The 15,949-nt window shown below is 45.8% G+C and overlaps 1 protein-coding gene across 4 annotated transcripts in view; it reads left to right on the top strand.

Moving 5' to 3' along the window:
- Thumpd2 (THUMP domain containing 2) overlaps positions 1-15,657 on the top strand; it is a 39,263-nt gene extending 23,606 nt beyond the window's left edge. For 3 of the 4 annotated variants that reach the window (XM_036170998.1, XM_036170996.1, XM_036170997.1), the window contains exons 7-10: positions 3,807-3,878; positions 4,345-4,459; positions 9,831-9,939; positions 15,023-15,657. In XM_036170998.1, coding sequence (XP_036026891.1) covers positions 3,807-3,878; positions 4,345-4,459; positions 9,831-9,939; positions 15,023-15,425 — 699 coding nt within the window. In that variant the 3' untranslated portion in view covers positions 15,426-15,657. Of the gene's footprint in view, positions 1-3,806; positions 3,879-4,344; positions 4,460-9,830; positions 9,940-15,022 lie in introns of those variants that run through there. The other variant, XM_036170999.1, reaches the window with a different exon arrangement.
- The last annotated feature ends 292 nt before the right edge of the window (positions 15,658-15,949 follow it).

A 15,949-nucleotide genomic window follows, 5' to 3' on the forward strand; every position in this document is an offset into this window, starting at 1 on the left:
GATGTTTGCAAAAGGCACAGGGGCTAGAAGCAGTGGCTGCCCTTGCAGAGGACTGGGATTCAGTGCCTAGCACCCACAGGATGGATCACAACCATCTGTAACTCCAGTTCCCCAGCATCCAAATCTCTTCTGGCTTCCTCGGGCACACACAGCACACAGGCATACATGCCGGCAAAACACTCACACACATGAAATGAAATAATTTTTTAATTAAAAAAAAAATCAAATAATCATGACTATCAAAAAAGATGTATTCAGTGAGGCCACATTAGGAAAGAAGCTGACAAAAACTATCTGGTGACCCCCTACCTACAAGTGCATCTCCGAGGTCCTGACAAAGTACTTAGGTCCACATCAGGGGCTGATACGTCTCGGTGTTGTCCTGCCCATCATCCGGCACCATTGTCTCAGCCCCATCTCTCTTGCACAGTGATCTAACAACCGTTCGAACTTCGTGAAATCTTTCAGAGACGAATTCCTCTGGCTCTTCTCTCTCCCTGCATAAGGTTCCAAGGGAAATTTCCTGGGGTCCATTTTCTCAGGAGTGAAAGGAGAGACTCTCCTTCGAATGTCTCTGCCATGATGGTTATGAAAGGTCCATATCCGGACTAAGTGAATTAGCATTAATAAAGCAATTAAGCCAGTGGCTGTCCTGGAAAATGCACACGTTTTCATTGGTTGTTATGGCAGTAGTGTTTAAAGTTATTCGGGCATATGAAATGGGTACTATTTCATAATTTCCGTTGTCCCTCGAGCTCCGCACTGCGTCCTCCCTTATTTAATACGTCGCCTCGGCTGTCTGGTGAACCTAACTTTAAACTCTTTGTTTGTGACCTCTGAAATCCCAGTAGACGACTAACTTGCTGGCCCCACCCTCCAAGTCTTTCATCCTTCCCCTGTGTTTCCATCTCTTCATACTTTACCTCTCCATTTGAGTTGTTCTTCTAAGTTCTGAGAATAAGAGATATGGTCTCCCTTAATTCATTTTTGTCGTGTTTTTGTTGTCATCTGTGAGGTCTCAAGTCCTCGCCCCTCCAGTAGTTCACACCTGTGCTCACGGGGGCAGTAGGCTAGATGAGCCAGTGTTTTGCCTGCTCACTAAGGCCAAAGGGTGGTATCGATGGCTATTCGAATGCCTCGAATAAATGGTAAGAGGCAAACAGGTCTCTGTATCAACAGTGTGGAGAGACTCTGTCAGCCCAGAGATGCCTGACAGAAGGGCCTCTGGCCTCTGGTCTCCTTCCAGGCCTGTAGCTCTCCGAAGGCTGATTCCACTGCTTTCTTAATACTCAGCCCAGGCAAGGTGGCCCCTACCAGTTCCTTCCTGGTGGTCTCAGTGGGAGCCTAGGCTTCCCTGAGCACCAAAGCCTTGAGGTTTGAGCATCAGCTTAGCCAAGGATCCAGCCCCCATGCTATTCTTTAAACCTTTATCCCAGTTTATTTTGGTATAAGGCTAGAGACATGATTACTATCTGTTCTTTTCTGTACTTTCAGTAGTTCCAACGTTGACATTTAAATATAAATTTATGTGACCACATACAAATCTGAAATCTTGATGCAGACCTACGTTTGGTGCCAGGATACAGTTTTCCTTTCCTGAAGGATATTTCACTTCTTTCCTTCAGGTACCATCTGGTTCTGACACCTGGCTGTGCCCTGGGGACCCCGCTTCCTCTGTAGACATGTCCAGTGAAGGATATTTTCCTCCCACACTCAAGCGCCACTCAACCTGAAGTGGGGTAGGTGTCCTGCTTGCTCCTCGCTGGTTTTTTCTTTCTTCCGTCCTCGAAGTGCATGGTATTAGATTATGCCAATCAGGTACAGACCTCTCTCTGTACCGTTCCTGTTAGAGTATAAGCCTTTAGTCCTGTCTGCTTCTCATTGGCTCCCTCCCTCTAACCATCTGCCCTAGCCACATCCTAGGCCACGTCAAATCCAGAAGGTCTCTGTTCAAGAACCCTGCTCTTCTCCAGGTGTGGAAATGTGTACCTATAGTCTCAGCTACTTGGGAAACTGAGGCAGGAGCATAAGAGCCCAAGAATTTGAGAACAGCCTTGGTAACTTTGCAAGGCCCTGTTTCTTAAAAAGGAAGACTCTGCTCTCTTGCAATAGTTGTTTTGGGTTCTACATTTTCAATTCTCTTCCTTCTTACTTGACTTGAATACCAGTCCAGAACCAGTGTGTTCTCTTCATGTGAGTCTGCGCCCACGAAACATTGCCTTTTGTCCTTCAGTAGTGAATTGTCTGTCACACCCTAGAACCAGATACTGGATTCCGCTTCCTCTTTCATACCTAAGGACTCTAATGAGTCATTGGCCTCACCTGCCCTTCTCTCCAATAGCTTACAACTTGGGGGGAAAATCCTCTAAGTCCAAGGTTCCTTTCTCTACTTTCTTTGACCAAAAAAACCACTGCTGGAAACAGCTGGTATATGCTGCCTCCAGTTCCTGCCTTCCCATTCTCTCGTTACCCACTACTTTCCTGAAGACCTCCCTGAACCTGCCCATCATCTTTTTAACACTTGATCACATGACCACTCTCCCTGAAACAGATTGTCTCTGCTGGTTAGGCACCACGCTAGCCCATCTCCTGAAGCCCAGGCACCACCGCTCAGTAAGCATGGCTGAGCCTCATCTTCTGAGCATCCACGTTTAGAGCACCCAGGCCTGACGCATAGACGTCCCTTGTTAAGTCCCCTTACTTCCTGAGTGATCTCACCCAGTCTTAGGCTTTGAATGCCACTTAGCAGCTGACTCATGTTGAGCTCCAGATCCACCTATCCAGTGACTCACTCACCGTCCATACCCGGAGGTCTAAGGTGTCTCAAAGTGAGCGGGTCAGAACAATTTCCCACTCCTTCAACTCCCCCTCCATACCTCTGTGCCCACCGGTAAGACAGCTCTCCCCCTGCTGGTCAGGCAGAGGGTTTAGTCATGCCAGCCTGTCGGGTGGCTTCTATAGTACACATCCAAACCTTCCTTCTGGCTCCACCTTTTCAAACACACCCAGAATCCGACCACCAGTAGGGCTCTTAATCTCCCTGCCTGGACCCCATAGCCAGCCTCCTGTGGTTCACGATGCAGAGCCGCGAGCGCGGTCCCTCCAACTGCAATATCATGTAACTTTTTAATCACACCCTAGACTAGTCCTTCATCAACAGAACCAGAATCCTTACAGTAGTGACAGGCCCTGACAGGATGTTATCTCCAGAGTGGAAGTAATTAGTTTTTTTCCTCCAAAATTCTATTTCCCTCCCAATACATTGTCCTGGCTCCTTGAAGCCCTGTGAACCATGTGACTTACATGGTTTAACCAGCCTGATGCTGTAGGAAGTCATGTGTGAATGCCATTCAGAGCCGCACACCACGTGTCCGGCATGCCCTCCCTCTGCCACGGTAATGGCATCCCGCCATTCAGACGGCGACCATTTCATCAGCCTGACTTCCAGAAAGAGTAAAGTCCCAGGTGCCCTGCTTTGGGTGGGCATGTAGTATGGGCTGCATGTTGTTGTAGACCTCTCAGGTCTGGGGACCATACAGTCTTGGCATTCCCTAGCTGCGTCTCCAGTGTTAACATGGCCTCTGGCCCCCACCCCACCCCACGCCCCACTCGCTGTTCCTTGACCACACTGGGCTCCCTCCTGCCTCGAACCATGACCGATGCCTTAGGACTTGAGCTGCCCAAGTTCTCCTACAGCATAAGAAGGAATCTTGACTCCTGAGCTAATGACTCCCCAGCTTTAGGCTTCTTTTACAGAGGGCCTCTTACAGCAGACTTAGTAACAGCAATTCTACTTCTCTAATTAGGCTGGGGCGCTGGTTCTGGACCCCATGTGTGGCCTTGGGACCACACTTGTGGAAGCTGCTGAGGAGTGGCCAGTAAGTTCAAAGTTTTCTCTAGATCAAGTGATGTGTCCATTTTAATAATTAAGTCACTTATCAATATTTTATGAGTAAGAAAGTCTGGTTTTGGATTGTTGTAATTATGTGAGTTCCTGTTTACTATAATTATGATAGATTTTGAAGAGTTCATTAAATTTCTATATTATTTCTTTAAATGCTTTGAAGAAGTTAAGAAAATATGACAGGATTATAATGATTATTCATACCTGTATTATACTAATTTCCAAATTCCTTAGGCATCTATAATGATAAAATATTTAACAGACTTTAAAGTTTACTATTTATTGTATATTTTTAAAAAGCACTTTAAACTGTTTTAACTTGAAATTAAGAATCGGTTAACTCTCCTTTTGCCCTTTAATAAAATGCAGGTAGATTTTCTTAATTGCTGAAATACTGAATGGGTTTATTTATACTTAAAACATGGACTTCTTTCCCACAGGATGTATATTACATGGGTGCTGATGTCAGCGACACGCAGTTACGTGGTGCAGGTGACAATCTGAAGGCCGCAGGCCTCACGGACAAGATTGACTTACTTAAAGCGTCTGTCACAGGTAAGATAGTGAAAAACAAAAGGAGGTGCATGGGTGTGGTTGCCGGTGCCCTGTTGGAGCTCTGTGGGGCTAATTAGTGCACATTACTTCCAATACTACACTTGTTTGATCTTTTTTTTTTTTCAAACATTCCTGACTGGGAAGTGGTAATTTATGTAGTTCCCATAGCACTTAAGCTGGCGCACTCTTTTTGAAGATGTCTTTATTACAACTGGTCCGTTGTCATCTCATGGTCTGGAATGACAGGATGCAATCATAGCATAGAGTATTAGAGGGGGAAGAAATTATCTGAATTTCTTTCACCTGAGCAGTATGAAATGAATAAGCCGATCCTTTGCTTAGACACAGAGAAGTGAGTTAGTCACCCACCATGGGTGCTAAACCAATACTTTCAAGAACCCAGGGAGGTCTGGGCAAACCAGGATGGATGTAACCATTACCCCCTCTTGTTAATAGGGAATCAGCAGTGGCAGATGGGGGCAGGCACCAAGCATGCAGAGTCCCTGTCGTAGGCCCCTAACCTCTGTGGCCCGGCGCTGTTTAAGCAGTATCACTGAGCTCCTTGCCTGCTTGGTTACTTGGTATCACACTGTCCTTTTTAAAAAGCAGCTCATTTCATTCTGCTGAGGAAGAAGTATCCTGCTCTTGGCCGTGAGTAAATATTGAACCTTTAATCCCAAAGAACAGAGTGTGTTTCTGTAGTTTCTCTTCTAGAGAGAGATAGCAGCAAAAATGAGCACCACAGGGAACATGTTGGGATCAGTTTTGCATTAGATGCTCCAGAGAGGAGCCTCCAGGAAGATTCAGGCTGATCGCAAGCTCATGGTTGTTTTCAGCGGTGACCACTGCTCAGTCTGAAGACCCAGATTTCTAGAGTAATGAGAGATGACCAAATCAGGGTCTCATGAGTCCAGTTCTTTAAGGAGGATCTTCCTGAAACCTTTAAGAGAACAGCGTCCTAAGCGGTCTCAGAGCCAGGGTATTTGAATCTGCTTGCTTTCTCCACGGCACCTTGCAGGCCTGAGGGAGGGCACGATGATTGCCCACCAGACCCTCTGCCACATTCCCAGCTCCACTGCTGATTCACTTTGGAGATGTTTTCGGTAAAGTTTCACTTTAACTACAAGAAAAGGTACCTCTGCTGTTCTTAAATAGAGTGAATTTTTATCTATATAAAACCATCATCTTATTCTCTTTATTGCATTGTATTTATATATTTATTTGTGTGTGTGTGTGTGTGTGTGTGTGTGTGTGTGTGTGTTTGCGTGCACGTGAGCTTCATTTGACACATGTAAAGTCAGAGGACAGCTTGCAGGAGTCACTTCTCTCCCTCCATGGGGACAGGGAGTGACCTGTGGTCATCAGGCTTGGCAGCAAGCGCCTTTACCCACTGAGCCATCTCATTGACCCCACTTTATTATTTACTTTTTATTGGTTTTAATGGCTATTATTTCTGCCTCTTGTTAGCATTCACTTTGTGTTGTAACCCTCTGCTAGTATAAACAAAGATGATCACTTAATATGAAGACATTCTGTGAGTTTGTTCCTGAGTTTTAATCATCGTGACAATGTGGACTAGAATTAGTGTTATGCCACCAGTTATCTTGGGAAGTGAGAAGTCATCACTGACTAGCTTTTCCATCTGTTGACATATACACATTCTTAACATATGGTAGAAGCTGTAACATACAGATCTGAGCAAAAGAAATACATTTGTGGTATAATTAAAAGGTGACTCAGTAAAGGGAATGTTTACATTGCATCCCGACAGACATCCCACAGCTTGTCACTCATCACTTCATCAACAGGCTTTATTGTAACAAGATTCTTGGCCACACTCATGCCGTTCATCACCACCCTTGTTCAGGAGTTTGATGAGCTGATGATTCTCAGGCCACGTGGTTTTGTTCTTCTTCATGCTGCAGTGTGTGTGTTTTCCTCTAACACTTGTCTCCCAACCTGCTGGCCTGGCTGGTGTCACCTCTGCGGAGTGAACAGCAAACGCAGGATGTGGCAGGCTAGGTGAGCATGAGATATAACAGTAAAGGAGTGAGAACTCATCTCAGAAGTGTCTGCATGCTGTCACTGTATTGTTTGGTGACATCTCTATTTTGTAGTAAGCTCTCAGTGCCGGTACGTTCATACGAGTGTGTTTTTAACAGGACGGTCAGTACCAAGTCTACACTTCTCTAGAAAGGTAATAATGAGCATGTAACGTGAATGAAGGCTGTTGACATTTCCTGTCCATGGTGACCAAGGGAGACAAGTCTGCTGATAGAACCACCTAGCATTTGCTTCAAGGCGTAGGAGTGATTTTCATGACATTTGTGGATCAAAGCCAGATGTTTGTCTCACGCAGCTGAAGAAAATGCATTTAACATCACTGTGCTTGTAAAGCATGGCTTTTCGTTGACACAGAATGGCTGGTCTTCTAAATTCATGCTGTTCACTATTCAACTGCAGGTTCTTACATTTATGATTTTTCTTTGGTGATTTGTTATTAAAAATAAAGTTAGCAACCAGGCAAGCATGAACAGATAATTGAGTTCAATATTGCACAAGGTAAAATTCATCCTGTAAATATACCTTGGATGTCTTGTGGCAAGAATCTTCTGATGACTTTCTTCGTTTTAGTTGGACATGAGTATATTCTAGAATAGAATGGACTGGAACTGCGGTTCTAGTTCTGTTGAGTCTACACACTTGGTAAAATAAAAACAATAGAGATGACTTATTTGAATTGTATGTTTGCTGGAGTCACTGAGTGGGAGGACTCTGAAGGCCAGAATGTTCCCGTTTTCTGCCTGAGGTAGAATTGATAGTAACCTGCACTTAGTGGACTTTGCTGTGAGACTTGAACACTCTAGACAAAGTATGTTCTCAAATGTAAACGTAGTCCAAGAAGTTTTTTAAATATGAAAAAACTTTGAAGCTCACAGGCAGTTTATGAAAAACAGCTTTAAACCATTGATAACACAGGATCAGAAACAAATGTGTCCATGAAGCTGGTTGGTAGTGAATACTACAATTATGTTAGTGTTCAGATTTTTTTTTCCCAAGATGGTTTATCTATGTAACAATTCTAGCTGTCCTGGGCTTTGTAGACCAGGTTGGCTATTCACAGAGTTCCACCTCCTTCTGCCTCCCGAGTGCTGGGATTAAATGCGTGTGCCACCACATCCCCAGCTGTGTTCAGATTTTTAAAGTTTGATTAAAGCCTTAATGTGCACAAATATGTGTTGTTTTTATGCCCACCATCATGTAGGATCATGGGTATTTCCAAAGTGTATAACTTTAGCATTCTCCTTTTCAACTGAACTATAAATTAAATAATATCCCAACCCAGTTGCCAAGTACATTTTACATGTTTAAGACTACTTTTAGGGGCTGGAGAGATGGCCAGTTATTAAAAGCACTGGCTACCCTTCTCAGGTTTGAGTCCTAGCACCCACATGGCAGCTCACGACTGTGACTCCAGTCTCAGAATCCAGCAGCCACTTTTGTCCTCCAAAGGCACTGTGTGCATGTGGCACACATAAAAACAGGCGAGCTGCTGGCTCGTGGCGGCGGCACACGCCTTTAATCCCAGCGCTCAGGAGCAGAGGCAGGCTAATCTCTGAGTTTGAGGCCAGGCTGGTCTACAGAGTGAGTTCCAGGACAGCCAAGGCTACACAGAGAAACCCTGTCTTGAAAAACAAAAACAAACAAAGCAACAAATTGGGTGACATTATTTGCACCTCCCTGTACTTAGCTGATATAAACAAAAGAGTTAGGAACATAGAAGACCCAGGAACAGCTGACCAGCCGGGGAAGGTGATGAGCCAGCAAACTAAGCGTCTCCACTGCTTTGGGCCACAAAGGGAAGAGATGAGTTACAACAGTTTCCAGGGTAGTGTCTGTTTCCAGGGCTCTGGGGTCCTTTGTCAGGATTCCTGAAGCCGTCTGTGACCCAAAAATATGCCACCCACAACAGTGTTTCAGCACAGACAGTTTCCGATGTGAAATGTTCAGGGAACATTTCACTAATTAGCCCTTTGCAGCCTGGGAGGTATTTAATAAAATGCAGACATAGAAAAAAATGAATCAACTGAGGGACAGAGGACGTCAGGGCAAGATGATTGAGTTCACTATAGTATAGAACTAACTTTAAACAACTAAGAGAGTGAGTGTTTCTGACAGAACACGAGTGTCCCAGACCTGGACTAGGGAGGGGTGACAAGCCATAGTTTATGCGCGAAAACACACCCGAGGGCCGCAAAGCCTACAGGAGAGAATCTTAGCTCCGCAGTCCTGTATTAAGTCTTTTTACCCACCTTTCTGCCAGAATACAAAGGAGAACCCAAGTAGCTCTTGTGTTCAAAAGACCCAGTTTTCAAACTAAACTTTTTCCCCATTCTGGAATCATCCTCCAGAGATGTGGAACAGAATTGTTTGCTTTTGCTGTTCCTGTTCTAGGGCCTTGTCCTTAGTGACAGGCAGTTCAGAGCACTTAATTCACAGGGTTTCACTGTATGCTGTCTTAGGAGTTAGGTACTAGCCCACAGTCTCTGGCCTACAGTCTGTGTGCACACACCCTTAGGTGAACAACTCTCAGTCAGCGGTAGGTACTTCCTGTAGACACTGATGCTGTGCGCTGAAGGAGGGAAAGAGGGGAGAGGACTGTTTACAAGGATTTAAAGACTCTGGTAAAAGTAAAAAGCAATCTTTAAAACACTCCACTACTGTTGGTTTTGCTTTTACTCTGTTGAGGCACCCCGCCACCCAGCCCCCAAATAAACACGGGGAGACTTACTCTTACTTATGAATGCCCGCCCTTAGCTTGGCTTGTTTCTAGTCAGCTTTTCTTAAATTATCCCATCTGTATTTTGCCTCTGGGCTTTTCCTGTTCTCTTATTTCTGTAAATCTTACTCTTACTCCATTGCTGGTTGTATAGCCGGGTGGCTGGCCCCTGATGCCCTCCTCCTCCTCCTCTGACTACTTCCTTTACCCCCATATTTCTTCTTCTATATGCCCTCTCTGCCCGCCAGCCCTGCCTGTTTCTCTCTCGGGCCTCGCTGTTGGCGGTTCAACTCTTTGTTGTACCATCAGGTGTTTTAGTAACAGAGTAACACAGCTTCACAGAGTTCAACATATTCAACATAAACAAAGTAACTCCCCTCTGCAGTTTCTTCCTGCGGGCCACCCTGCCGGACCAGGGAGGACTACACAGTAGTGTCGCTACTCTTTGTCTTCAGTCTGGTAGAGACAGTATAGAAACTACATTTTATTGAGTTCGTTTATTTTTTTTTAAGTCCTTGTAGGTCAGTATCTTGTTGAGGTTGTCAGTGCCTGACCTTGCTGTAACTAGAGTCTCCGGTTTCTCCATTGCAGAGTTACCACTGCCGTCACAAAGCGTCGATGTTATTATTTCTGACATTCCATTTGGGAAAAAATTCAAGTTAGGAAAAGACATCAAAAGCATCCTACAGGAAATGGAAAGGTAAGTTGTTGAATTTATTTCCATAATTTTTTTTTAGCCACAGGCCGTTTAGCCAAAATATATCATTGCCCTTAAGTCAGTTCACAGTGGAGTAATTTCCCAAAATTTTGATGTTTAATTTTCTAAAAGTTAGAAGTGTAAAACTGTTTTCTGTGCCTTCTTATACCATTAATTTTATTGAGGAAAAAATGGCTTTTGTTCCAGTCATATGTTGTTCTAATCCTCACACGCCTGCATCCTCTCAGTCAGACCCCACACTTTACAGATGAGGAACTGGGGTCCAGAAAGATTAACCTGTGCCTGCTGGCAGAGCATCTGGACCGCAGGCCAGAACGGTGAGGGCAGGGTGAACTTTCCAGTGTTGACCTCAGGATATAATCTAATATTAATTTAAATAAATTTGGGAGAGGTTCAAACAGTGAGGCCTAGATAAACATTTTCCAACGTAAAATTTCCATCATTTACGTTGATACAGGAATAAATAGAGAAAAATACGGAATCAATCCACAATAAATTATGTCAGCTGGACATTTGATGGACCAGAACAGCTTGAGTGTTATAAGCCTGCCATGAGAGTAATGTGTCACCAGCTGAGAGTATATTTTGGAAGGAGTGTCTTCCGTGAGGAAGTCACAGCCCGCCTTACCGTCTAAGCCCACCCGTTAGCCTTCTCACAGCCTCTTATCAGCTGCGTGTGTCCTGTTTCTCGTGTGTGTGTGTGTGTGTGTGTGTGTGTGTGTGTGTGTGTACACGCGCGCGCACCCTATGGCATGCAGGTACTCAAACATAATAAGAGAAATAAATAAATATCAAAGGAGAGCCAAACCACGCCCTGTGCCTGGATCCCTGGCTCCGCCCCCTCAAAGCAGCGCTTGAGACAGGCATCTCTTGAACATCCCCAGATATTCCCCTCTAGTCACACCCTGACTTCATGTTACAGTTATTGCAGGAACATTTTAAAATACTATTGCCCATCTCCCACCACTGTCCGCATTTCTAATTTAATTTAGGGTTGGGCCTGGCTGTGTTTCTTAAAAGCTGCCAGTGTGATTCTGTCGTACTGCCCGAGCTCATAAGTACCGCCTGTGAACCTAACTGGATTGCTCACTACCTATTAACAAGTTTATGGTGAGATAATGTGTGAGCTGTGGCACACATTTAAACTGGAACTTTCCCGAGAGATGTTAGACATGTCCACAAGTCGGTGGGAGGGAGATAGAGTTGCAGAAACACATGCAGCAGCTGGAAGTTTCTGTGGAGACAGTAGTGGATGTCCCTGCCTGCCCACTGTCAGTCAATTTAAATATTTACCACAGAGTCAGGAAAATGAATATTCAAGCTTCCCTGCATGGTTAAGAATGCCTCAGTAGGTCCGGTTCAAAGCACATGCATGAATATCAGGGTTTTCTTCTCCTTAGGCCCAGCGTCCTTGCTGCCTGCCCCCAGCCTTTCTGACCTGACTCTTGACCTAGGTGGTTTTAGGTTCACACAGACAACCCAGCAGTGACTGAGAGCACAGCCTGGGAAGCAAAGAACTGATCCAGTCTCGGCTGTTACTCTGTAATTCCTCAAGCATAAGCAGGCTGCCTGACCACTTCATATCTAATTTTGCTGGCACAATACATACCTTCAAGTGTTGTTCCGGGGATCCCATGGATCTAAAGCTCTCAAAACAGTTCTCAGCACTGGACAGCGCTCAGCCTCTTAGCTCCTACCCAGACTTCTAGCATGAGCCACTTGTTGGAAAGTATGCGGGAACATATATTCAGAGTTAAATGCATACAACTTTTCTCCCAATAACTCAGGGGTGTTTATCGTCTAGACATGTAAAAATCAAAGAGGAGACTTGTGTTACTAAAATGAAGGGGAGAGGTGCCTCGTAAACCTACTCATAATGACAGTGGAGAGAGATGGTTCTGGTTGTCCCAGGAAGGGAGATGTGATGGCATGAGCAGTGCATGCCGCTCTGTTACCCATTCCATCAGGACAGCACACTAGGAAGTGAGCGGAGCATCTGAGCTTTCTTCTCATTATTTCATGTCAAGTACGTGAACACAACTTGAAATGCTCCTTGCTCACCTTGAAGAAAGGGGAAAGCTCCATGTGCTGAAGAGCCCCAGAATGGGCTCAGGGAAGAAGATGGTTTCCAGTAAAATCCAGAAGCTGTGAAAGAATTTTGTAAAGGGCCATGTTTTCATACATGCTGGCGTTCAGTGAGTGATGACCAGCGAGTCCACCAAACCTTCCAGGCAGGGCATCGCAGTAGGTGGTTTAGATGGCCAAGACCTAGTGTGCTCTGTGGTCAAGTGGCAGCATCATTGTATCATCTGCCCCTGGCCTCACAGGGTCCCATGCAGAAGAGAAATCTTTCCTATGGTTCAGTACACAGAGTTTTTTCACCCTCTTAAGAACAGGGCATTTTAAAGATATTATCAATATCAAGAACCAATATATTTCTGTTGTTTGGGGCAAGCATTTTGAGCAATATTGTGATTTCTGAATAGCCCTTTTGTAAGCAGTTCTGCACATGTACATGGAAAAAGGCCAAGAACACTCATTAGAGAACTTTAGGTCATCTTTTCTCCTTTATCTTCCCTGCTGTTTGAAAAAGTCACAATAAATAAGTTGGTAAATATCACATGAAGTGTCTTGCCTTGCACATGTGCTAGAAAAGAGACATTTCCTGTCTTTGTCTGTGAAATAACAGTGCTGGGGTGCATACTTGAAAGGATAGTTGGAAGGGTCAAATGATATGTGTTACACGGGGCATTTAAAACAGCCTGATATATAGCAAGCACTGGGTAGATAGGAGCTGCCACCATTGGTGAGCACTGTCCCTCTGCTGCCACTGCTCACGTCTTCTGGGATAGTCCAAGTAACATTCCAGGGCTGAAGATACTCTGATTGTTGATACGATATAACTGGCCTGCTAGCCCAACAATGTCACACCAATTTCCATCTCCAAGAATGTCATTGTCTCAATCTTAGCAAGCAAAGCATTAGTCTTTTCATCTTTGAGAAGGAAATGAGTTGAAGATTATGTTTCATTGCCACTGTACTTATACATTTTTATATATTTGGAGATATTTGTAGTTTTCTTGTTTCTGTCTCTGGCAGACAGTCACAGCTGACCTCTTCCCACCTGCTCTGTGGAGGAGTGGCTTCTCCCCTCCGCCAGGCTGCTTCTCCCTTCCGCCAGGCTGCTTCTCCCTTCCGCCAGGCTGCTTCTCCCCTCAGCCAGGCTGCTTCTCCCCTCAGCCGGGCTGCTTCTCCCTTCAGCCAGGCTGCTTCTCCCCTCCGCCGGGCTGCTTCTCCCTTCAGCCAGGCTGCTTCTCCCCTCCGCCAGGCTGCTTCTCCCTTCAGCCAGGCTGCTTCTCCCCTCCGCCGGGCTGCTTCTCCCCTCCGCCAGGCTGCTTCTCCCCTCAGCCAGGCTGCTTCTCCCAGTCCCTTCACCAAGAACCATACTGTGCCCACGTTCCTCTCTCGTCCTGTCCTTTCCCGAGACGCTTTCAGAGGTGTGCGGATGTCCTGTGCACTAGGTCATGGGAACACAGCTGTGGGCAGGACAGGTGAGGTCCCCCTGCCCCCCCCCCCCCCCCGTCAGAGTGGTATGACGGGACACACAGTAGTGTCTGGTCCCAGCAACTGCGGTGGAAAATAGGGCAGGATGCGCTGCTGGAGCGAGAGCAGGATGCTGTCTGTACCTTAGGCCTGGCCAAGAGCTGCCTCTCCAGGGAGGTGGTATTCGAGTTCTTGGGGCCTTGGGGGATGAGAAAGCACACAAGGGAATGTGGTAAGTGGAGAGCAAGGAGTGAGACCAGGTGTCCCGAGACAGAGGCAGGTTATTGAGATTGAGCAACTGAAGATCCCTGGCAGAGCAGCTGGGAGCACCATCGGACAGAAAGGCAGGAGCAGACAGACAGCAGAGCAGCTGGGAGCACCAGGGGACAGAGTCTAGAACTTGCTGACTCCTAGAGTGAGCAGGCATTTGCATCTGCCTTCTGAGTGGACGCCGGGAAGGAATGGTGGGAAGGTCATCAAGAGTGGAAACAAGTCCCTGCTGTAGCAATTCATTATCTCCTTTCTGCCCTGCGCCTTCTGTCCCCAGGCTCACTGGTGGCATCTAACCCTGGCCACTTGCTGGTCCTGTGGCCTCCGTGGCACCCCTGTGTGTCTCCTGGCTCTCTTCCGTGGTCCTTCCCTGCAGAAGTCCCTGCTCCCTGCCTTTGCATCCCTCTCAATCTCCTGCCATCCCAATGATCCCAGTCAGTTTGGCTTTATCATTAAACCTCCTGTCTCAGCCTCAGGCCCAGGCTCAGAACCCCCAGGCTGTCCAGAACCCCAGCTGTCCTTTGAGACCTGCCCTCAGCAGCATCATGTTCCAGACTGAGCTCTGCTCCCAGTTCCCGGCTCCCCCAGCAGGGCGAACCCTTTTCAGTGCCTTGGTCTGTTGCTTCTGCCCCGCTGGCTCCCACAGCGTGGCCCTTCCCGTCACTCCAAGCCTGCCTCACGAGTGCACTTGTAGCGGCCACCTCACTCTGACCGCCCCTTGCCTCCCTCACCACTGCGGTCCTTAGTCACTCACGTCTGTGTGCCCTCCAGCCCTGTTCCCACAGATGTGTCACTGGCAGGACTTGAGTGACTGAGTAAATCACTCCCAAAAGGGTCTTCCCTTCATGAGCTCTTCCTTAACATCCCTTTGTTCACGGCCCAACTGCTCCCTGGTGACTTCTGTCATCCGCCTTTTCTTTCTTCAGTGTGCTGATTCCATAGGATTCTGCCATTTGCCTTCCCCATTATACAATCATTTGTTAGAATGTGACTACAAATTACTTTGAAGCTTGCCTTTTAAGTAGAGCAAAAATAGATAATTAAAGCAGATTTGTACTAGAGATTCCATAATTGCTATAATGAATATGCATTATAGAAAATGCTACCTAATTATCAAAACCCTTGTTTTTAAATAGATGAAATTAAATTTCAGATTAACAACTATTTTAAATAAATCGGGATTGTTTGTTGTTTCAGAAGAAAGAAATACTCGTCCCAATTACCTTTTTTTTTTTTTTTTTTTTTGTCACAGGGTGCTGTGTGTTGGTGGAGCCATGGTCTTGCTGCTCAGTGAGGATCACCACAGGCACCTTAGAGACTGTGGAGGCAACAGCATCCCCCCGACTTCCCAGGGCAACATCACTGACCCGGAGATGAGGATGCTTCTGAATCCTGACAAAAGATCTGGTACATCAGACACAGCATTGCCTTCACAGAAAGCTGGTAGCTCCCAGTGCCCAAGCAGAGTGGTCCCCTGTGGCTCCCTGGTGCCGGTGGAGTGCTTCAAAGTTAGCCTTGGAAAAACAGATGCATTCATATGTAAATATAAAAAGGCACCTGCTTCTGGACTGCCTCCAGCTGGATGCCATGAGCCAGGTGCACATCCTGAGATGGCAACCCTGCCAGAATCCCCCAGTCTCCAGGATTCCCTATAGCCCCAGAGCGCCAAGTGCAAAGCCTCTGCAGAGGGATGTGGCCAAGGAACACACTGGTTGAATAAAGCTTCCTGCTCTCCAGTACTCGGTGTTCTTGACAAGACCAGCTGCTGAAGATTTGAAAAGATTGAGTGTAAAAACTACTTCATCCCAGAAATCAAACTTTTAGAAACGAGGAAACCTTTATGTGTAACTTTTTTTATATATTAAACTTGATTTTTTTAACTTATAATTTGCTTCTCCATTGAAATGAAAATTATTTTTATTTGCTGTAATTGATGACTCATATTTTGTAAAACACCATATAATAATAGGAAGCTGGAATCCCTCAGCATGACGAAAATGAATTTTGCTTTTTTTAAAAAATTTTATTTATTTTTATTTTATGTCTGTGTATGAGTGCTTACATGGATGTATGTGCACCACATGTGTGCAGTGTTGATGGAGACCTGAATACAGCATCAGATTCCCTGGAACTGGAGTTACAGGCTGTTGTGAGCTACCATGTGGGTGCTGGGAACTGA

Source organism: Onychomys torridus, chromosome 21 (genome assembly GCF_903995425.1).
Source record: "Onychomys torridus chromosome 21, mOncTor1.1, whole genome shotgun sequence".
In the NCBI taxonomy this organism is placed as follows: domain Eukaryota; kingdom Metazoa; phylum Chordata; class Mammalia; order Rodentia; family Cricetidae; genus Onychomys; species Onychomys torridus.